This window comes from Neovison vison, chromosome 13 (genome assembly GCF_020171115.1).
Source record: "Neovison vison isolate M4711 chromosome 13, ASM_NN_V1, whole genome shotgun sequence".
In the NCBI taxonomy this organism is placed as follows: Eukaryota; Metazoa; Chordata; class Mammalia; order Carnivora; family Mustelidae; genus Neogale; species Neogale vison.
This window is the reverse complement of record NC_058103.1, coordinates 27,615,403-27,640,501: the sequence shown is the minus strand read 5'-3', so window position 1 is coordinate 27,640,501 and position 25,099 is coordinate 27,615,403. Positions and strand designations below refer to the sequence as shown.

General features: G+C 38.0%; 1 protein-coding gene across 11 annotated transcripts in view; it reads left to right on the top strand.

The window, feature by feature from the left end:
- EML5 (EMAP like 5) overlaps positions 1–25,099 on the top strand; it is a 182,337-nt gene that overhangs the window by 102,790 nt on the left and 54,448 nt on the right. For all 11 annotated transcript variants that reach the window (XM_044229512.1, XM_044229511.1, XM_044229510.1 and 8 more), the window contains one exon: positions 2,524–2,665. In XM_044229512.1, coding sequence (XP_044085447.1) covers positions 2,524–2,665 — 142 coding nt within the window. The remainder of the gene's footprint in view (positions 1–2,523; positions 2,666–25,099) is intronic.

The window sequence follows — 25,099 nt, the reverse complement described above, 5'->3', positions numbered from 1 at the left end:
ATGATCCCAGGGTCCTGGGATCCAGCCCCGCATCAGGCTTCTTGCTCAGCAGGGAACCTGCCTCTCTCTCCACCTCTACCTGCCTCTCTGCCTGCTTGTGTGCTTTCTCCCTCTCTCTCTCTCTGACAAATAAATAAAATCTTTGGGAAAAAAAAAAGCATACACTTATCTTGGTGAGCACTGAGTACTATATGGAATTGTTGAATCACTCTATTGTACACCTGAAACTGACACTGTATGATTATCTACACTGGAATGAAAAAAGTATGTAGATGTATGCACACAACAGAAGTACATTCAGATGTATTAAGAAAAAACATGTACAGTAGTCTTTGTAGTAGTATTCTGTGGATCAGTTTGGGGAGTGGCATCTCTTAACAGTATTAAATTATATCAGTGAAACATGGGATCTCTTTTTTTTTTTAGATCTTTAACTTTTTTTAATAATTTTATAGTTCACAATATAGAGATCTCACAGTTTTGTTTTTTTAAATAACAGACCTCATTTATTCTAATAATTTTTAGTAGATTTTTCAGATTTTCTCAACATAAGATCATATGAGCTGTAAATATGGTTTTACATTCCCTTTAAAATCAGAATGCCTGTTACTTCTTTTTCTTGCCTAATTATCCTGGCTGGAATCTTCAGTACAATGTAGACTGGAAGTAATGAGAATATCCTTGTCTTGTTTCTAATTTTGGGGAGGGAGCATCCAATATTTTACCATTATGTTTTACCATTATGTTTAAGTAATCTTTACACCCAAGATGAGGCTTGAAGTCACAACTCCTTATCATAATGCTAACTGGATTTTTCATAGATGTTCTTTATCAGATTGAAGAATTACTCTTCTGTTCCTAGTTTGATGCTAGTTTGTATCAGGAAACAGTATGTCCTTTGTCAAATGCTTTTTCTTTGTCTATTGAGAGATGATCATGTGGTTTTTGTTTTATTCTATTGATAAGGATATTACATTAACTGGTTTTCACCTTTTAAACCAACCTTGCATTCCTGGGATAAACCCCAGTTGGTTGTGGTGTATGATTGTTTTTGTATGTGTTGGAATCCTTTTGCTATTTTTGAGGATTTTAGCATCCACATACTGTCTATAAGGGATAATTGGCCTATAGTTTCTTTGTGATGTCTGTCTTATTTTGCTCTCAGACTCCTTGGCTCTATAAAATGATTTGGGAAGTGTTCTCTCCTCTTTGATAGTCTTGTTCCCTGGCCACACCCAGCCACTAAGTCTATTACAATCCTGGATGATTGCTCTGCTGTTCTCAAAATTTGCCCCAGAGCATAAATTGCCCAACAGAACAAACTGATTAAATTCATGCTCCCTAAAATGGACATCCATTCCCTAGATTAGTTTGTTTGAGATTTATTTTGACTTGAAGCATTCTCCCCTGAGATTAACCTGGTTCTGTTGGACAAACTCACTGGCCTTCTATTTGGCTTATATAAATAATAAGTACCAGTTACCTTCAGGTACCTTTCATCACCTTCATTGTTTTCAAAAGCATCTTTAGGCTTAAACTTTCCTACACTATGTAATGATGTAGTCATTTCATTTGAGAGAAGATTAAGAGCTGTTTTACTGCTTGCTTCTTCCTCCAGGCACAATCTCTGATCCAAGGCTCTGGAGTTGAGGGTGAGAGCAATGGAGTGCTCCTTTTTGAGTGTCCCTTGCTTTAGAAGCTGAGTGCTCAGTTTAGGGTGGGAGTAGTGGGGAGTAGTAGCCTTAGGTCTTCTTGGATTTTATTAAAGCCCCCGTATTCTTAGTGGCATGACTCCCAGTGTAGAGTCTCCATCTCAGAATAAGGGGGTCCATCGAGGATTTAACCTCTAGCAGGTAGCTGGGGGCAAGATGAAATGCCAGTCATCTGCTCCTTCTGAGAAGATAGCCCATTAGATTAGGGGGTAGGGAAAGAGAGTGCCCTTACTCTGTGTTCTTGGTTATGTCAGGCTGGTGTGGACTTTTCAAGTCGGTGAGTTAGAAAGGCAGGAAAGGAGTGGGTCTCAGTTAAAATCTTGCTCTTACCATTGTTCTTACCAGATTTTAGCAGATTTTTTGAATAAATGTTTCTTTTGTCATAACTCCTTGGAACCATTTCCAGAGACCTTTAAATTTTTTTTTAAATTTCATCAGTTTGACTGGGGAGTAGGTCTACAGCACTCCTTACTCTTGAATGCACGGAGTTCCTCCTGTATGGCGATTTTTAACATTCCAAGGCAACCAATTCCTATTCTCTCCACTCAGTGAAATTTCAGGATTTTTAAACTAATTTTGACATTAACTTGATTATATTGATTATATTGTAATTGTGTAATTGTGAATTAATTGTAATTGTATCAACAAAAGCATTTTAAAGCATTTAGTCCAAAGATAAAGAGAAAAGTTTTATTAGATTACTGTAGTATTTATTATCCTATCATTATATATTATCAGTTGTTGTCTGTAGTTTTCTTCTAAACACACATATATTTAGGTTAAATTGATCTTAACTGTGTTCTTTTTGTAGGGACACATGGAAGGAGAGGTGTGGGGTTTGGCTACACATCCTTATCTGCCCATCTGTGCTACTGTAAGTGATGATAAAACCTTAAGAATATGGGATCTCTCTCCTAGTCATTGTATGTTGGCTGTCCGGAAACTGAAAAAGGGTAAGAGGCTCTCCGGCTTGAATATAGAATAAGTTGTCATAGCTTTCCAACCCTCATAAATGTAAGAAAGCAATAGTAGGCATATAAAAAAGACTTTTAATATTTATTCCATGTATACTTACTCATGATGATATATAAAGAAAATTAATTATACCCAATCTTTGCTTTATGGCACCTCCTCTGATCATACCTATCCTGAGCCAGTTTGCAGTGTTATGTTGGAAAGAAAAAATACAGGAATGTAGGAAAAAAACAGAAGCTAAATTTTCCACCCTTTATGACTAAGAAAAAAGGGCTTAATTTAAAAAGAGGTAGCAGAATTGAAGGGAGAACATTTTAGGGTGAAACAGAACTGAGCACATTTGTAAGTATCAAATGAAGCTAGCCTGTCCATATAGAGAGGTAAGAGGTGCCATTTTTAGAGTAAAGCAGATATTAACCTAGGGCAATTAAGGATGTACAGATAACTTTGAATTTCTTAGCTGGTAGGGAATGTTATTTTATAGCATGGAGGCATTGTAGGAGGAGCTCTTGTTGAAAAGTTTGGAAATTGTGACTATAAGAAGTGAGAATCAGCAGATGAAGGAAAGGATTGTCAGGCCATAGTAAGAGTCAAGTTGAACTTAGGTAACATGAATTTGTAATTTATTTTTATTTCCGTCTATTGACTTAAAAGTTAGGGTCTGTTCTCTTTTTTTAGTGTTACTATATTTAGTATTTATGCTTAACTAAAAATCTAAAATTAATAACAACCTCTAGAATAATTGAACCCCAGTCACTGCCCCTTCTCTTTCTCTGTCTCTCTCTTGAGTTATGGATGTTTCATTCTTTGATGGATTTTTCTCCCTGAGAACTAGAAAAGATTACCAAATATTATCTCAGTCGTTCTATATTGAATTTTCCAAATGAAGGTTTACAGTAAAATCACAAAACCACAGTCACACCTTTGTCTACACAGGAAATCATGGTACCAAATATTCTTTTCTTCACAAGGCCATCGGAAATCCTTATCAGTCAAATTTGAACATACTTGCTTTTAATACCCCTCAGATTTTTTTTTGTTTGTTTAACTTACTTTCTTTTTTTAATTGAAGTATAATTGACATACAGCATATCAGTTTCAGGTGTACAACATAATGATCTAATATTTGTATATATTGTGAAATATATTATGAAATATATTGTGATCATTACAGTAAATCTAATTAACATCCATTGCCATATATAGTTACAACATGTTTTTTTTATGATGAGAACTTTTTTTATCTACTTTATTTTTTTTTTTTGAAGATTTTATTTCTTTGACAGAGAGAAAGATCACAAGTAGGCCGAGAGACAGGCAGAGAGAGAGGGGGAAGCAGGCTCCCTGCTAAGCAGAGAGCCAGATGTAGGGCTCGATTCCAGGAGCCTGAGATCATGACCTGAGTCGAATGCAGAGGCTTAACCCACTTAGCCACCCAGGTGCCCCAATGATGAGAACTTTTAAGATCTCCTTTTTTAACAACTTTCAAATGCACAATACAGTTTATTAACTATAGTCATCATGATGTACATTATATCCCCATGACTTACTGATTTTATAACTGGACCTTTGTACCTTTTGACCCTCTCACCCACTTGGCCCACCTGCCAGTAGCAACCACTAATCTTGTATTTTGTATCTATAAGCTTGGGGTGTGTGTGTGTGTGTGTGTGTGTGTGTTTTGTTTTTGTTTTTGTTTTTTTTAAAGGTTTTATTTATTTATTTGACAGACAAAGATCACAAGTAGGCAGAGAGGCAGGCAGAGAGAGAGAGAGAGGAAAGCAGGCTCTCCGCTCAGCAGAGCGCCCGATGCGGGACTCGATCCCAGAACCCTGGGATCATGACCTGAGCCGAAGGCAGCGGCTTAACCCACTTAGCCACCCAGGCGCCCCTTTGTTTTGTTTTTAGATCCCACATATCAGATGGTATGGTATTTGGCAAATTGTCATTCATTTTTATGACTGAATAATATTCTGGTGTGTGTGTGTTTACACACCATTTTCTTTATCCATTTTTACCATCATTGGGCACTTAAGATTGTTTCTGTATCTTGATTATTGTAAATAATGATGCAATAAACATAGGGGTACATATACTTTTTTTGAATAAGTGTTTTCATTTTCTTCAGATAAGTACCCAGGAGTGGAATTGCTACATTATGTGGTAGTTCTGTCTTTAATTTTTGAAAAAAATTTTTAACTGCAACTGAGTATTATTATTTAAGGCAGTCAGTGTTTACTTAGGTTTATCTATGCTTATACATTTCTTTGTTCCTATTTTCTTCTTGTATCTCAGATATTTTTTCTTTTATCATTTTTTTTCTAAAATACAATCTTAGGGACACCTGGGTAGCTCAGTGGGTTAAAGCCTCTGCCTTCAGCTCAGGTCATGATCCCAGGGTTTTAGAATTGAGCCCTGCATCTCCCTGCTCAGTGGGGGCCTGCTTCCCCCCCACCCTCTGCCTGATTCTCTGCCTACTTGTGATCTCTATCAAATAAATAAATAAAATCTTAAGGAAAAAAAAATACCGTCTTAAAGTTTCTTCAATAAAGACTTCTTTATCTGAACCAGCGGCATTCCAAGTGTTCTGTTGCACCAGCAAATGTATCACTGGCATCGTAATTCATCTTTTTTTCAAAGATTGTTTTATTTTGAGAGAGAATGCGTGTGCTCATGCACATGCAGGGGGAGGGGCAGAGGGAGACAGAGAGAGAATCCTCAAGCAGACTCCCTGTTGAGCACATAGCCCAATATGGGGTTCCATCCCAGGACACTGAAATCATGACCTGAGCAAAAACCAGGAGTTGGCCACTTTTGACTGAGCTACCCGGGCATCCCTGACATTGCAATTCTTAAAAAGCAAGCTTATTTTTTTGTTTTTAATGCATAGTTCACGCACAATGTTACATTAGTTATGGGTACACAACATAGCAGTTCAACTTCTCTATACATTACGCTGTGCTACTGCAATGTACTACCATTTATCACTATACAAGACTATTACAGTAGTATTGACTATATTCCATATGCTTTTATCCCTGTGATTTACTCATTCCATAACTGGAAGCTTGTACTTCCCACTCTCCCTAAAAAGCAAACTGATTTTTATTTGGCTTTATTATTATTGTTTTAAAATTTTTGATAAGATGGTGTTTTGCCACTCTGGGTGAATTATTACCACCTCCCTCTCTGCCTTTGGTATACTATTACTGATTATGTTTTTGTCTTTGTTTTTTTACTCTTATTCTTTAATGTTAATTTAACTGCTTCTGGAATTCTGCTTGAGAGTTATTCCCCTCATTTCCTTTGTTCTCTTATTTTATTCTATAGTTCTGTAGTTTAATAATATTATCATGTATGGTGCTTCACTTTTAACTTATTATGTTTAGGATTTGTTGTGCTTCCTGAATTTGTAGATTTATGTCTTGTATCAGACCTGGAAAAAATTATCTTCCAGTATTATTGGCTGCTCCTAGGAATAGATCTTCGTATTAGGTTGTGGAGAAAAGACATAATTCTGTGTGTTTGTTTTTAAATATTCTCCTCTTTTATTTTTGTCACCATTGATTCAAAAGGAAAATAGTGAGGGGAACCTTCTTGCACTATTGGTGGGACTGCAAACTGGTAGATCCACTGTGAAAAGCAGTATGGAGGTTCCTCCGTAGTTAGAACTACTCTGTGATCCAGCAATTGCACTACTAGGTATTTATCCAAAGAACACAAAAACCCTTATTCAATACATACAAAGTTTATAGCAGCATTATAAATGGTAGCCAAATTATACTTGAAGTGTCTATCAACTAATGAGTAAATAAAGATGTAGTGTGTATACACACACACACACACAATGGAATATTAGTCATAGGGAAAAAAGAATGAAATCTTGCCATTTGCAACAACATGGATGGAGCTAGGTATATTACACTAAGCAAAATAAGGCAGTCGGAAAGATAAATACCATATAATTCCATTTACATGTGGAATTTAAGAAACAAATGAGCAAAAGGAAATAAAAAGAGAGAGGCAAACCCAGAAACAAGCTCTTAACTATAGAGAACAAACTGATGGAGAATGAAGGATCCAGAATGGAGGTGGGTGGGAGAATGGGTTAAATAGATGATGGGGATTAAGGAGTGCACTTGTTGTGATGAGCACAGGAGTTACTATGTAAGTGTTGAATCACCATATTGTACACCTGAAATTAGTATTAGCCTGTTAATTGAAATTTAAATAAAAACCTTAAAAAAAGGAAAGTAGATGGATTTTTCTTCAAAGAGTTATGTGTGGTTTTATACTAGCTAACTACAAAATTACTGAAGTCCTAATGGTTTAAGTATTATGAAACAGAGTTATCTCCTTCAAACATTTAGTAACCAAATACTGTTTTCTTCAGCAAATAAATATACAACTATTACAATGCTGGGGCTTAACATTTTATAAAATTAGGTCATTATCAGGGCACCTGGATGGCCCAGTTAAGTCTTGATTTCAGCTCAGGGTCCTGGGATTGAGCCCGATGTCAGGCTTCCTGCTGAACATGAAGTCTGCTTGAGGTTGCTGTCTCCCTCTCTCCTGACCCCACCCCCTGCTTGCTTACACTCACTCTCTCTCTAAAATACATCTTAAAAAAAAAAAAGTCATTATAGTTAATGTAGATTGTCCTATGAGAATTTTGCCAAACAAATAATTTCATTTTATGGTAACAAGTTATAGAATAACTGGAACTATAAAAATGTAACATGAACTAATAATGTCTGTAATGTTAATGTCTGTAAAGCAAGTATTTTCTAAATATTACTTTCACATTTTTCTGTGAAAAATCTGTACTCCCTGACTTTAACTTTTAATTATAATCAAACCCCAATTTTTTCCCACCCCTTCCACAACTCTAATAACCACCAATCTATTCTTGGTATCTATGAGCTTGGGTTTTTGTTTTGTTTGAGATTCTGCATATAAAAGAGATCATAGAGTATTTGTCTGTCTCTGTCTGACTTATTTCACTTAGTTGATACCCTGAGGTCCATCCATGTTGTCAGAAATAGCAAGATTTCATTTGTTTTCAAGGCTGAATTAAATTCCATTGTATACCATAATTTCTTTGTCCATTCATCCATCAGTGGACATTTAGATTATTAGTTATCCTTACTATTGAATATGATGCAGCAATGAACATGGGAATGCATATATCCTTTCAAATTATTGGCTTTATTTTTTTCAGATAAATACCCAGGAGTGGAATTGCTGCATTATATGGTAGTTCTATTTTTAATTTTTGTGGGAACATTCACGCTGTTTTTTGCACTGGCTGCACCAGTTTACGTTCCCACAGCAGCACATGAGGTTTGTTTTCCCTACATTCTTACCAACACTTGTTATTTTTTGTCTTTGATAATAGCCATTCTAATAGATATGAGGTATATCTTACTGTGGTTTTGATTTGCATTTCCCAGATGATTAAAGATATCAGGCATCATTTCATGTACCTGTTGGCCATCTTTAGGTCTTCTTTGGACAAATATCTATTCAGATCTTCTACCCATTTTTAAATTGGATTGTTTGTTTTTTCACTATTGAGTTGTAGGAGTTCCTTATATATTTTGAATAATAGGCTCTAATCAGACAAATGATCTGCAGCTGTTTTCTCCCACTTGATAGGTTCCCTTTTCATTGATTTCCTTTGCTGTCCAGAAACTTTTTAGCTTGGTGTAGTCCCACTTGTTGATTTTTGCTTTTGCTGTGTTTGATTTTGGTGTTCAGTTTTTAAAAAATCAGCAAGACCTATGTCAAGAAGCATATCACTGCCCGTGTTTTCTTCTAGGAGTCTTATGGTTTCAGGTCTTACTTTTCTTTTAGGTTAACTTTTGTGAATGTAAGATAGTGGTCCAGTTTCATTCTTAGTGCACGTGCCTGTCCAGTTTTCCTAACATCATTTATTGAAGAGACCATCCTTTTTTTTCTCCATTGTATATTCTTGGCTTCTTTGTCTTAAATTATTTGACTTTATATTTCTGGATTCTGGGCTTTTATTCATTTCCTTTTATCTATGTGTTGTTTCTATGCCAGTATCATACTGTTTTAATTCCTGTAGCTTTATAATACAGTTTGAAATCAGGGATTGTGATGCCTCCAGCTTTGTCCATTCTCAAAAATTGCTTTGGGTACTCAGGGTCTTTTGTGGTTCCATACACACTTTAGGGGTGTTCTATTTCTGTGAAAAATACCATTGGAATTTTTTAAGTAGACTCCATGCCTAGCATGGTGCTTGAACTCACTACCCTGAGGTTGAGAGTTCCATGCTCTAGTAACTGAACCAGCCAGACATCTCAATATCATTGGAATTTTGATAGGGATTGCATTGAATCTGTATTTTGCTATGGGTGATATGGACATTTTAACCATGTTAATTCTTCCAATCTGTGAGCACAGAATATCTCTTCATTTATTTTGTTGTCTTTAATTTCTTTCATTAATGTATTAATAGGTTTCAATATATAGGTCTTTCACCTCCCTGGTTAAATTTATTCCTAGGTTCTTTTTTTTTAATACATTTATAAATGGGATTATTTTCTTAATTTCTTTCTTGTAGTTTGTTATTATTATAAAGAAATACAACAGATTATTGTGTATTGAGTTTGTAGTCTGCAAATTTACTGAATTTTATTCTGACAGTTTTTGAGGGAGTCAGAATTTTCTGTATGTGATGTGTCCCCTGCAAATACTGACATTTTACTTTCTAATTTGGATGCCTTTTCTACACATACATACACACACACACACACACACACACACACACATACCCTGCTGCCCTTCTCTTGCTGGTAATAAAAGTGGCAAGAGTAGACATCCTCGTCTGCTGTTCCTGATCTTAATTTTATTTTAATTTTTTTAAAGATTTTACTTATTTATTTGACAGACAGAGATCACAAGTAGGCGGGGGGCAGAGTGGGGGAGCAGGCTCCCTGCTGAGCAGACAGCCTGATGTGGGGCTTGATTCCAGGACCCTGAGATCATGACCTGAACCGAAGGCAGAGGCTTAACTCACTGAGCCACCCAGGTGCCCCTTGTTCCTGATCTTAGAGGAAAACATGTCAGCCTTTCAGCATTGAGTATGATGTTAGCTGTGCACTTGTTATAGGTGGCCTTTATTATGTTGAGGTAGCCTCCTTCTATACCCACTTTGTTTAGAGTTTTTATTAGGAACCGATGTTTAATTTTGTCAAATGCTTTTCTGCATCTGATGAGACAATCATGATTTTTATCTTTTTTTTTTTTTTTTTTTTTTTGAGAGAAAGAGGTTGTGGGGAGGGCAGAAGAAGAAGGGAGAGAATCTTATGGAGTTTGGCATGGGGCTCAATTTCACAACCTTGAGATCATGACCTGAGCTGAAATCAAGAATTGGTTAACTGAGCCTCCCAGGCACTGCTGTCATTCATTTTGCTAATGGTAGTGTATCACTTTGACTGATGTGTATATGTTGAACCATCCTTGCATCCCTGGAATAAATCGCACTTGATCATGCTGTATGTTCCTTTTAATGTATTACTGAATTCAGTTTGCTGACACTTTGTGGAGGATTTTTGCATCTGTGATCATCAAAGGTATTAACCTGTAATTTTCTTTTTTTGTGGCATCTTGTCTGATTTTGGTTTTAAGGTAATGTTGGCCTTGTGAAATATGTTTGGAAGATTTCTTCCCTCTTTTGTTTTTCAGAAGAGTTTGAGAAGGATTGGTATTCTTCTTTAGGTATTTGGTAGAATTCACCAGTGAATCCATCTGCCCTTGAACTTTTGTTCATTGGAAGATATTTGATGGCTGACTTTATCTCCTTGCTAGTAACCAGTCTGTTCATATTTTCTGTTTCGTCATGATTTAGTCTTGGCAGGTTGTATGTTTTTAGGAATTTATTTGCTTCTTCTGGATTGTCAGTTGTTGGCAAATAGTAGTCTCTTAGGATCCTTTCCTTGTTTTTTAAAAATATATGTATATACTTTTATTAATTATTTTTATTAACATATAATATTATTTGCCCTGGGGTACAGGTCTGTGAATCATCAGGCTTACATATTTCATAGCACTCACCATAGTACCCTCCCCAATGTCCATAGCCCAACCACCCTATCCATACCCCCGACCCCTCAGCAACCCTCAGTTTGTTTTGTGAGATTAAGAGTCACTTATGGTTTGTCTCCCTCCCGATCCCATCTTGTTTCATTTATTCCTTCCCTACCCCCAAATCCCCGACTCTGCCTCTCAACTTCCTCATATCAGAGAGGATCCTTTCTATTCTGTGGCATCGGTTGTAACATCTCTTTCACTTATGATTTTGAGTCATCTCTTTTTTCTTGGTGAGTCTAGCTAAAGGTTTGTCCATTTTATTTCTCTTCTCAAAGAACCAGCTCTTAGTTTCATTGATTTTTCTATTTTTTTTTAAAAGATTTTATTTATTTATTTGACAGAGATCACAAGCAGGCTGAGAGGCAGGCAGAGAGAGAGGAGGAAGCAGGCTCCCTGCTGAGCAGAGAGCCCGATGCGGGCCTCGATCCCAGGACCCTGAAATCATGACCTGAGCCGAAGGCAGCGGCTTAACCCACTGAGCCACCCAGGCGCCCGATTTTTCTATTTTTTTATCTCTATTTATTTCTGTTCGAATCTTTATTTCCTTTTGTTTTTTAAAAAAAGATTTTATTTATTTATTTGACAGAGAGAAGGATCACAAGAAAGCAGAGAGGCAGGCAGAGAGAGAGAGAAATGCAGGCTCCCTGCTGAGCAGAAAGCCCATGTGGGTCTCGATCCCAGGACCCTGAGATCACGACCCAAGCTGATGGCTTAACCCACTGAGTCACCCAGGTGCCCCCTTTATTTCCTTTCTTCTATTAACTTTGGCCTTCAGTTCTTTTTTTTTTTTTCCCTAGTTCCTTCAGGTGTAAAGTTAGGTTGTTTAGTTCAGATTTTTTTGTTTGTTTGCTTCTTGAGGTAGGCATTTATTACTATGAACTTACCTCTTAGAACTGTTTTACTCTATCTCATAAGTTTTGGTAAGTTACATTTCCATTTTTGTTTATCTCAGTATTTTTTAAAATTTCTCTTTTAAGTTCTTTTTTAACCCATTGGTGGTTTAGTAGCATGTCATTTAATCTCTGTGTTTTTGCAAATTTTGCAAATTTTCCAGTTTTCTTTAGGTAATTAATTTCTAGTTTCATACTGTTGTGGTTGGAATAGATGCTTGATATGATTTTAGTCCTCCTAGACTTATTAATACTTGTTCTGTGGCCTAAAATTGATTTGTCTTGGAAAATGTAACATGTGCACTTGAATGTATATTCTCTTGTTTTTGGATGGATCTTCTGTTATACTATCTATTAAGCCCATCTCATGTAACATGACATTAAAGGCCAGTGTTTCCTTATTAATTTTCTGTCTAGATGATCTGTCCATTGATGTGAATGTGGTATTAAAGGACTCCTACTATCATTATATTGCTCATTATATATTATCCCTTTAGATCTGTTAATATTTGCTTTATATATTTAGGTGTTCTTCTGTTGGGTACATAAATATTAACAAGTGTTATGTTCCTTGTTGCATTCACCCCTTTATCATTATGTGTTGACCTTCTTTGTCTCTTATTACAGTCTTTATTTTAAATTCTCTTTTGTCTGATAAAAGTATGGTTGCCCAGGTTTCTTTTGGTTTCCATTTGCCTACAATGTCTTTTTTCATATATGCACTTCTGTCTTGTGTGATTTTATTTCTATAGTGTGGTTTTTGGTTTGCCTCTCTTTATTTCTCTCTGCTTATTTGTTTTTGTTAAATTCTACATGTGAAAGAAATCATATGGTATTTTTCTTTCTTTGACTTACTTATTTTACTTATTATAATACTCTCTAGCTCCATCCATGTCATTGCAAATGGCAAGAATTCATTCTTTTTAGATGGCTGAGTAATTAACAGCTTTTACTTTCACATCTGCTGTGTAACTTTTTAGGTATTTGATTTTGAGAATTCTCATTTTTAGAAATTTTGTTTTCAAATTACCTTAGATTTTTTTTACACCATATCATTCCTTGTTAATGTTTTAGCTTTTCTCTCTTATGTCTTTTATCTTTACCTATCAGATAAAGAATATAAAATCTAATTATCTGACACTCTTTAGGATCTGATTATGCTGTATTTTTCTTTCTGGTGTTTAGGGGTTATTTTCCTGCTGACTCCCTTCTAGTGTACCATTTTCTTTTGTGCTTGAAAATGTGGATTGTAAGTTTATGTTTAATTGGGCTTTCTTTACCTGTAGGGATTCTCTGAGGTCTTACTGGATTAGGATGGGCTCTATATTAAATGACTGCTATGTGTTCTTATAAGAAGGCTATGTGAAGACACAGAAACACAGATACAAGGGGAGAATGTGATATAATAACAGGCAGAAATTGAGCTGATGCATCTACAAGCCAATGAGCATAGAGAATTGATGGCAAACTCCAGAAAGCCAGGGAGAGGCAAGGAAGGATTCCTTCCTAGAACTTTCAGAAGGAGCATACTCCTGTCAACACCTTGATTTCAGACTTTAGCTTCCAAAACTGAGAGAAGAGATTGCTTTTGTTTTGTTTTAAGCCACCCAGTTTGTGGTAATTTGTAATGGCAAAACTCTAGGAAGCCAATCCAGTGTTCACATTCACTTGTAGAAAAAGTCTTTGGACTAGAGTAAGAATTATTCATACAGTTGAAACTTTGCTTAGTTGACTGTAATCTCCATAAAGCTTGGGAGAATTGGGAAAATAATATAACTCTAGATAACTTAAGATGCTAACAATGTAGTTAGTTATCAGATTATTTTAAAATTTGGAAATAATGTCTTACATCTTCAGTACTGGTATTTTGGAACTTAAAAGTAACCTAGATTCCAGAAGAAGAGGAAAGAGAGAAGGGAGCAGAAGGTATACTAGAGAGAATTATTGGAGAGAATTTCCCCAATATGGCAAAGGGAACAGGCATCAAAATCCAGGAGGTGCAAGAACCCTGCTCAAAATCAATAAGAATAGGTCCACACCCCGTCACCTAATAGTAAAATTTACAAGTCTTAGTGACAAAGAGAAAATTCTGAAAGCAGCCCGGGAAAAGAAGTCTGTAACATACAATGGTAAAAATATTAGATTGGCAGCAGACTTATCCACAGAGACCTGGCAGGCCAGAAAGAGCTGGCATGATATATTCAGAGCACTAAACGAGAAAAACATGCAGCCAAGAATACTATATCCAGCTAGGCTATCATTGAAAATAGAAGGAGAGATTAAAAGCTTCCAGGACAAACAAAAACTGAAAGAATTTGCAAACACCAAACCAGCTCTACAGGAAATATTGAAAGGGGTCCTCTAAGCAAAGAGAGAGCCTAAAAGTAGTAGATCAGAAAGGAACAGAGACAATATACAGTAACAGTCACCTTACAGGCAATACAATGGCACTAAATTCATCTCTCTCAATAGTTACCCTGAATGTTAATAGGCTAAATGCCCCAATCAAAAGACACAGGGTATCAGAATGGATAAAAAAACAAAACCCATCTATATGTTGCCTACAAGAAACTCATTTTAAACCCAAAGACACCTCCAGATTTAAAGTGAGGGGGTGGAAAAGAATTTACCATGCTAATGGCCATCAGAAGAAAGTAGGAGTGGCAATCCTTATATCAGATCAATTAGATTTTAAGCCGAAGACTATAATAAGAGATGAGGAAGGACACTATATTATACTCAAAGGGTCTGTCCAACAAGAAGATCTAAAAATTTTAAATATCTATGCCCCCAACGTGGGAGCAGCCAACTATATAAACCAATTAATAACAAAATCAAAGAAACACATCAACAATAATACAATAATAGTAGGGGACTTTAACACTCCCCTCACTGAAATGGACAGATCATCCAAGCAAAAGATCAACAAGGAAATAAAGGCCTTAAATGACACACTGGACCAGATAGACATCACAGATATATTCAGAACATTTCATCCCAAAGCAACAGAATACACATTCTTCTCTAGTGCGCATGGAACATTCTCCAGAAGAGATCACATCCTCGGTCCTAAATCAGGTCTCATCCTGTATCAAAAGATTGGGATCATTCCCTGCATATTTTCAGACCACAGTGCTCTGAAGCTAGAACTTAATCACAAGAGGAAATTTGGAAAGAACCCAAATACATGGAGACTAAACAGCATCCTTCTAAAGAATGAATGGGTCAACCAGGAAATTAAGAATTGAAAAAATTCATGGAAACACATGATAAAACACAACGGTTCAAAATCTGTGGGACACAACAAAGGCAGTCCTGAGAGGAAAATATATAGCGGTACAAGCCTTTCTCAAGAAAGAAGAAAAGTCTCAGGTACACAACCTAACCCTACACCTAAAGGAGCTGGAGAAAGAACAAGAAAGAAACCTTAAACCCAGCAGGAGAAGAGAAATCATAAAGATCAGAGCAGAAATCAATGAAATAGTAACTAAAAAAACAATAGAACAAATCAACAAAACTAGGAGCTGGTTCTTTGAAAGAATTAATAAGATTGATAAACCCCTGGCCAGACTTATCAAAAATAAAAGAGAAAGGACCCAAATAAATAAAATCATGAATGAAAGAGGAGAGATCACAACTAACACCAAAGAAATACAGACAATTATAAGAACATACTATGAGCAACTATATGCCAACAAATTTGACAATCTGGAAGAAATGGATGCATTCCTAGAGACATATAAACTACCACAACTGAACCAGGAAGAAATAGAAAGCCTGAACAGACCCATAACCAGTAAGGAGATTGAAACAGTCATCAAAAATCTCCAAACAGGGGCGCCTGGGTGGCTCAGTGGGTTAAGCTGCTGCCTTCGGCTCAGGTCATGATCTCAGGGTCCTGGGATCGAGTCCCGCATCGGGCTCTCTGCTCAGCGGGAAGCCTGCTTCCTCCTCTCTCTCTCTGTCTGCCTCTCTGCCTACTTGTGATCTCTCTCTGTCAAATAAATAAAATAAAATATTTAAAAAAAAAAATCTCCAAACAAAATCCCAGGGCCAGACGGCTTCCGGGAGGAATTCTACCAAACATTTAAAAAAGAATTAATTCCTATTCTCCTGAAATTGTTCCAAAAAGTAGAAATGGAAGGAAAACTTCCAAACTCAGTTTTTGAGGCCAGCATCACCTTGATCTCAAAACCAGACAAGGATCCCATTAAAAAAGAGAACTACAGACCAATATCCTTGATGAACACAGATGCGAAAATTCTCACCAAAATACTAGCCAATAGGATTCAACCGTACATTAAAAGGATTATTCACCATGACCAAGTGGGATTTATTCCAGGGCTGCAAGGTTGGTTCAACATCAGCAAATCAATCAATGTGATACAACACATCAATAAAAGAAAGAACAACAACCATGTGATACTCTCAATAGATGCTGAAAAAGCATTTGACAAAGTACAGCATCCCTTCCTGATCAAAACTCTTCAAAGTGTAGGGATAGAGGACACATACCTCAGTATTATCAAAGCCATCTATGAAAAACCCACCGCAAATATCATTCTCAATGGAGAAAAACTGAAAGCTTTTCCGCTAAGGTCAGGAACACGGCAGGGATGTCCATTATCACCACTGCTATTTAACATAGTACTAGAAGTCCTAGCCTCAGCAATCATACAACAAAAGGAAATTAAAGGCATCCAAATCAGCAAAGAAGAAGTCAAACTATCACTCTTCACAGATGATATGATACTATGTGTGGAAAACCTAAAAGATTCCACTCCAAAACTGCTAGAACTTGTACAGAAATTCAATAAAGTGTCAGGATATAAAATCAATGCACAGAAATCAGTTGCAGTTCTCTACACCAACAACAAGACAGAAGAAAGAGAAATTAAGGAGTCAATCCCATTTACAATTGTACCCAAAACCATAAGATACCTAGGAATAAACCTAACCAAAGAGGCAAAGAATCTATACTCAGAAAACTATAAAGTACTCATGAAAGAAATTGAGGAAGACACAAATAAATGGAAAAATGTTCCATGCTCCTGGATTGGAAAAACAAATATTATGAAAATGTCTTTGCTACCTAAAGAAATCCACACATTTAATGCAATCCCTATCAAAATCCCATCCATTTTTTTCAAAGAAATGGAACAAATAATCCTAAAATTTATATGGAACCAGAAAAGACCTCGAATAGCCAAAGGATTATTGAAAACAAAGCTGTCATCATCAAGACAGCATGGTACTGGCACAAAAACAGACACATAGATCAATGGAACAGAATAGAGAGCCCAGAAATAGACCCTCAACTCTATGGTCAACTAATCTTTGACAAAGCAGGAAAGAATGTCCAATGGAAAAAAGACAGCCTCTTCAATAAATGGTGTTGGGAAAATTGGACAGCCACATGCAGAAAAATGAAATTGAACCATTTCCTTACACCACACATGAAAATAGACCCAAAATGGATGAAGGACCTCGATGTGAGAAAGGACTCCATCAAAATCCTTGAGGAGAACACAGGCAGCAACCTCTTCGACCTCAGCCACTGCAACATCTTCCTAGGAACATCGCCAAAGGCAAGGGAAGCAAGGGCAAAAATGAACTATTGGGATTTTGTCAAGATCAAAAGCTTTTGCACAGCAAAGGAAACAGTGAACAAAACCAAAAGACAACTGACAGAATGGGAGAAGATATTTGCAAATGACATATCAGATAAAGGGCTAGTGTCCAAAATCTATAAGGAACTTAGCAAACTCAACACCCAAAGAACAAATAATCCAATCAAGAAATGGGCAGAAAACATGAACAGACATTTATGCAAAGAAGATATCCAGATGGCCAACAGACACATGAAAAAGTGCTCCATATCACTCAGCGTCAGGGAAATACAAATCAAAACCACAATGAGGTATCACCTCACACCAGTCAGAATGGCTAAAATCAACAAGTCAGGCAATGACAGATGCTGGCGAGGATGCGGAGAAAGGGGAACCCTCCTACACTGTTGGTGGGAATGCAAGCTGGTGCAACCATTCTGGAAAACAGCATGGAGGTTCCTCAAAATGTTGAAAATAGAACTACCCTATGACCCAGCAATTGCACTACTGGGTATTTACCCTAAAGATACAAATGTAGTGATCGGAAGGGGCACGTGCACCCAAATGTTTATAGCAGCAATGTCCACAATAGCCAAATATGGAAAGAACCTAGATGCCCATCAACAGATGAATGGATAAAGATGAAGTGGTATATATACACAATGGAATACTATGCAGCCATCAAAAGAAATGAAATCTTGCCATTTGTGACGACGTGGATGGAACTAGAGGGTATCATGCTTAGCGAAATAAGTCAGTCGGAGAAAGACAACTATCATATGATCTCTCTGATATGAGGAAGTGGAGATGCAACATGGGGGGTTAAGGGTAGGAGAAGAATAAATGAAACAAGATGGGATAGGGAGGGAGACAAACCATAAGTGACTCTTAATCTCACGAAACAAACTGAGGGTTGCTGGGGGGAGGGGGGTTGCGAGAAGGGGGTTGGGGTTATGGACATTGGGGAGGGTATGTGCTATGGTGAGTGCTGTGAAGTGTGTAAACCTGGTGATTCACAGACCTGTACCCCTGGGGATAAAAATATATGTTTATAAAAAATAAAAAATAAAAGTAACCTAGAACTTGAAAACCAGTACTGTATGAATACAATGACTGTATAATCCTTCAAAGATTCTATTTTTATCCAGCAGGCCCAGGAACAAGACTAGTCTCCTATGCCTGCTGGGCGGCTTTGGCTTTATTTTACTATAGTTTTCTGCCCTCTATTTATTTTTCATGCCTGGGGAGATTTTCTTAAGTTTTTTTTTTTTTTTTTAAAGATTTTATTTATTTATTTGACAGAGAGAAATCACAAGTAGATGGAGAGGCAGGCAGAGAGAGAGAGAGGGAAGCAGGCTCCCTGCCGAGCAGAGAGCCCAATGCGGGACTCGATCCCAGGACCCTGAGATCATGACCTGAGCCGAAGGCACTGGCTTAACCCACTGAGCCACCCAGGCGCCCCAATTTTCTAAAGTTTTTAATAAGCTCAGCTATGCATTTAAAAGGATGCTTATTATGTTAATGTTTACTCAAACTCAACTTTCCCCCTGCTCAATGCCTGTCCCCAACCAGCTAAATAGGGTTGAATAAAATGTGCAGTTGCTATGATAACGAGTCTTACTATCCTTTTGTTTCTCTACTGTCCTTTGTGGCAGAACTCCTCCACACAGGTGATGCTCACTTCTCTGTTTTCACATGATATTTGCTTCACAAACCACTCCAGTTAGGCTTTTGGTTCATTGAAACTGTTGCCAATCTCTTGGTCAGCTCTGGGTCCTCCCCTTACGCACCTCACAGTTTTTGATATAATGCATTCTTTTCTGAAATGCATTCTTCACTTGGCTCTGAAACCCATGCATGTCTTTTTCCCCCTCTACTTTATTAACTTCTTTTTTTTTCCTTCCCTTAACTGACTCTCCCTCTTCTTCCTGCTCTCTACATATAGAAATGCTACTAGGTTTTCCCTGGCCTTTTCTGTTTCATTTGTTCACTTACACTTTGTGTGATTATATCGGTTTTCATACAGTTAGAAGACAGGTTATACAGCTACTAGCCCTAGTTAGCTGAGGGAGAATGAACAAAGAAAGAATTTAAAGGAGATGCAGACATGTTTGGAAAGACTGTGAGTCCCATCCTAACACTTCGTCTGTCAGTGGTGAAGAAGCTTGCCGAAGAGTGTAGGTCTCAGTGGAACAGAGAAAGAGTGGTCAGTGGTGAAGGAAAAGCTTGCCAGAGGGTGCAGGCCAGAGCTGGTGGTGAGACCACTGCTTGAAGAAGCGCTTAACCCAGGGAAAATGCTGTTTTACAGTGAGGGCTGCTGTTGTCTTAGCAGGGCATCTCACTAGAGGCTGAAAATCACAGCTGAATCATTAGGACCTTCACTGTGATGGTGGGGGATCTCGCTAGGGGACTCTGAGTACTGCCCCCACTGGGGAATGCTCCAGGCTCCCCACAAATCAGTGCTCTGGCTCAGTAGGTAAAATCTAACTCTGTAGAGTCCCTTTCTCCTGCTTTTAACTTGTAGTGTCTTTCTAGCACCCTCTATTGGCAAAGGCTTGTATCAGTTAGCTGGCAAAAGGCAAAAAGCCTTCTACAGGGCGGTAAGAATAGTAAATTTAGAACTAAAAGGCAATAAAGTAATAACTGCCACAGACTACCCCTTTGTGTAATTAGCATCCATATGTATCTTTTTACAAATACTCGAACTTTGTTATAACCACAGAATTAACGTACTGAGCTCTGCTGATTTAGTCTTATTTCCCAAGAGCAGGGAGAGAATTCCTTTATCAGAGGACATCATGCTTTCTCTGAACTGGAAGGTGAGACTGCCACCTGGTCATGTTGGGCTCTGTATGCCAGTGAAACAACAAGCAGAGTAAAGGGCTCTTACTCTCTGGCTGGAGTGATTGATCCCAATTGCAGAGAGGAAACTGAGTTATTCCACACACTAAGGGCAAAGGGGACTGGCTCCAGAGGGATTCACTGGGATGTTTCGTGGTCTATCATGACCAATGGTAAAACTTAATGGAACAGCAACCAGGAAAAAAAAAAAAGGTAGAGATCCTGAGATTTCACATCATTTGGTAGTGAAGGTTTGGGTTACCCCATAACCCAAATAACTCCTACCACTTGAGGTTCTGGCTAAGGACAAGAACCTTTATTTTTGGTTTTGGTTACCCCATAACCCAAATAACTCCCAACCACTTGATGTTCTGGCTAAGGACCAGAAACTTTATTTATGTTCTACCCCAAAAGTTTCTTTTTTTTTTCTTTTAAATATTTTATTTATTTGTCAGAAAGAAAGCCAGAGCACACAAGTAGGGGGAGTGGCAAGCAGAGGGAGAAGCAGGCTCCCCGCTGACCAAGGAGCCTGATGCGGGACTTGATCCTAGGTCCCTAGGATCATGACCTGAGCCAAAGGCAGAGGCTTAACCAACCGAGCCACCCAGGTATCCCTACCCAAAAAGTTTCTAACCAAAGAGATGCAGATATGGCTGGTACAAGTGAAGAAATTCTCACCCTCTTTCCCAAATTAGAAGACACACAGTTCCAACAGTCACTGTATCCATTGCTGACTATGTTCATTACTATCAAATTTAGTCATAGTCTTACTGAATATTCTGTTACCTTAAGACTAAATGGTAAAGTTTAACTACTGACAAAATTTGTATAAAATATTTTTTAAAAAGTAAATAGTTTATGTATACACATAATAAGCATTTCTGTATAGTCCTTATTTCCATAACTGGTTATGGGCTATGGTTGATATCTCTGACTTCCTTCTTCTGCTACCCATTTCATATTTTTTTGTTCTTAGTGGACACTTTTTGTTGGGCATTCCGTAGGACACACAAGTCTTCACATCTTTTACCCTTTCTGAAAGTTTCATTTTCCAGATTTCCTTGTCTCTAATCTCTAATCTTCTAATCCTGAAAGAATCCAGTCCTCAACTGATCATCCAAATAGTTAACAGATGGTAGTGAGTCTGTGTAAATTTGTCCATCTGGTCATCCCTCGCCACAAAAGTGGAAAACCAAATGTACTGCTCAAAGTGCTGCCCATTGTGAAATTTTATCTCTACTTCTATCCTTCAGGGTCACCCCTGAGTGGGGCTACCAACATATACTGTAAAGCAACATCTGTAAATCTGGCTCAAGTTTTGTCTTCCTCAGCCAACTGATCATTAATGAATACCCATGAGGCCATAGGTATAGATTGAGAGAGAGAAGAGAGATTGTAGCAGGGATTATTGTTGGATTCTGAGCTGCTTGTTCATGCAGGTTACTCTTGACTTCCGGATCTGTGAAAGACTGGTCTTTTATATACCATTTCCATTGGATCATAGATTGCTGCTTTGCACACCCAGTCTATGGCTAGGTTGGTCATCTAACTTGCAATTCATGATAGGAAGCTTATGACACATAGTCACCTGATACCCCATAGCTAGGATAGCTAGGCATTTACTCCCTACCAAGGCCTAGTAGCAAGGCCAAAACACCTTCTCAAAGGGAAAATAGTTATCTATAAAGGAGGGTATGGATTTTTCTCCCAAATCTAAGAGGTCTACAGTATAGTTCTCCTTTAGTAGCTTTCCAGAGTCTTCATACAGCATCCCTGTTTACCACAGACACTTTGAATATCATTGAATTTGCTACGTTATAAGGCCCAAGTGAAAGATCAGCTTGCCCCTCTTGTTCTGGTCCCCTGGAAGCCTTTTAAGTGACTTGATAAATGAGTAGAAGCATGACACTCAAATATATAGGCTTCTAAAAGGCATAACAGGCATTTTACTCCTTTTGTTTGTGGTAGGTTTTGGAAGGTGTAGCAGCCTTTCACCTTAAAGGGAGTATCTTGACATATTCCATATCATTGGATCCTCAGAAGCTTCACTGAGGTGGCAGGCCCCTTAATTTTTGTGGTAATTATCTTCCACTCTCTTGATTCACTTACATCTAAGACACCTAAAGTGCTTGTTGCTTCCTGCTCCCCAGATCCATTCTGCATAATGTCATCAATGTAGTGGACCATTGAGATGTTTTGTGGAATGTCAAGATGATCAGGATCTCTGTGGACTATATTGTGGCAAACAAACAAACAAAAAAGAACAGGAGAGTTGAATAGCCCTGAGGCAAGGCTTTGAAGGTGTGCACAGATACAAGCCAGGTAAAAGCGGACTGCTCTGGTGGTCCTTATAAACTGGGGGTGGAGGAAAAAAAAAAAGCATTAACCAAGGAAATAACTGCATGCAAAATATTAGGGGCTGTGTGTGTGTGCTGGTAAAGATCTGGAAGAGTACCTTCGTGAGCATCGCTACCTGATTAACTTTATTATCCACAGTTAGTATCATCTTAGGGGTGCCTGGATAGCTCAGTTGGTTAAACATTCAGCTCTTGATTTCAGCTCAGGTCATGATCTCCAGGGTTGTGGAATTCAACCCCAAATCGAACTCCATACTCAGCAGGACGGCTGCTTCTCTTCCTTGCCTTCTGCCCCAGAGAAAGAGAGAAAGTGAAAGTATGGTGGGGGTCTCTGTCTCTCTCTCAAATAAACAAATCTTTAGAAACATTAAAATCCACCTTAGTATATCTGCTACAATTCAGGAATTGGATAGAATCCACAGAATTAGTGTCAGGTCAGAGCCCCTGTTTACTAATTTCTGAACATTTGAGTATTTCCTTTTCTTCAGTTGAGTCATTTGTGACCACTGATTGTTGGAAAAATACTTACTTAATACATTGTGGTATAGCTACCGGGCCCTTCTCGATGGGACTTAGCCTTCCTGTTAATCATGGAGCTCTGAGTATGTGAATTGGCTCAGCTCTAAAAATAGGCTGAGAATCTGAGACTTTCCATTATGGTAACAGAAGTCAGTTTTTTTAGTCACCAGGTTAGGAGTTTTTTCGTTATATGGATCAGACACTAATCTGGTAGCCTATTCTCATCTATTTCATTCCTGCAGATACCATGATTGATTAGTCACCAACAGAAATCTCTACAGGCTAAAGCATTCTGATTATTAAGACATTCCTGCTGCCCTTTTTGGTAAAATAATCTGCTCTTTCAAGTACTGCTACTTGGCTTCTGCTTTTCCTAGATGATCCCTTTTGAATCCGGGAGCCCATATTAATGGAAACCTCTCCCTTCCTGATCTACATAGGAGGACATCACAGAGGCTTTTCAAAGATGTAGATGTTGCCCTTAATAAATGAATTCCTTAATGTTTTTGTAAAGGGACTGTTTAGCTTTTGGGGGCAATGTAGTTGGTGGACAAGTATACAGGTTCCAAATGAAAAATCTACTTCAACATTCTTAACTTCCTAAGCTTTTGGATTCCTTTCTCTATAGCAGAGGGCAGCAAATCCAGCCCACTTCCTAATTATGTAAATAATATTTTATTGGAACACAACCATGTCCACTCATTTATGTATTGTCTAGATTTTGCTTTTGTACTACAGTAGCAGAGTTGAGTAGTAGTGACAAAGACCATATGGTCTGCAATGCTGAAAATATTTACTCTCTGGTCCTTTAAGAAAAGGTTTATTGCCAACCTCCTCCCTAGAGCATGCTGAGATTTGATCCAAGTTAGGGGTCTAGTGACCGCAGAGAAGTGATTATGATAATTCTTCAGAAGATTAAACATCCCCTGTAAGGCATCTACCCCAGAAGGTTAGTCTACCCAGACACAGGAGAGCAAACTTGGCACTGGCTGTGAGACTCAGAATAAACACAGAAGTTCAGGCTTTCAGTTTTGTCAGAATCTAACCAGACACTCCCATTCCACAGTTCAGTGTTCTTTCCTTCCCAGTCAGTGCCCCATCACGTAAGAAACTTGGTGAAACTGGGAATTCAACTGACATTGTAAGTTTGCAACATACACAATTAAATTTTGTGTTTAATTTTGTAGCAACATTAGCCCATGGTCTCTAGTCTGACCATGACTCCTCCTGAGAATTTAAGGATCTAAGTCTGTTACTTCTTTCTGTTAAATGTCCTATGCCCTCAGTGGAATCTTTTGCACAGCATTGTCTTTCCAGTTATCACTATTCTTGAAATGGTCAAAGGTAGCAGAACTTGGACTCCCAGGGCATTTTACTTCAGTAGACACTATACAGTTAACTGCAGGAGATAACTTAATTGTTATGCCCATGCATACCCTAGATTACTAACACCCCATTTTTCATTGACAAGGGCTCAGCACTGTGCTTTAACCCAAAGGCATGACTAAACCAGTTCTAAAAATCCTGTCTTTAATGATCTGTCTCCTGTGACTACTTCAGTACCAATTCTATACCAATTAAGAAACAGAAACCACCTTAGTAAGTGGAATAGGGAAAGTTTAATATTGAATAAGTGTTTTGAACTAATAAAATAAAAAGGGATAAGAAGGATTGATTCTTAGGAGTATAGAAGTAACAACTGCAGAAAGCAGCTGCCACCTGTAGGGTTGGTGGGTGGTGATTAAGGAAGGAACCCTTCCTCTCTTTTCCCAGGCTGAGATTCAAATCTCTTTGGAGAGGATGTGGGTGTCAGTAGAAAAGAAACTTGCCAGAGGCCTGGTCTAGGAAATCTTTTGCTGTGGTGGCAGAAAAAATTTTCCAGTCCCAGCGCCATCCCTCATACCTACCCTTGCCCCATCATTAATCTGATCTAGTTCCAGCACACCAGAAGAAAGAACAATCCCTTCCTCCTTCTTTGGCCTTGCAAGGACCTTCCAGTACCTTCTATTGGCCAAAATCAAATTAGCTGGAAAAGGAAAAATGTCTACAGGGCCTAGCTCTACTATCACATAGCAGGA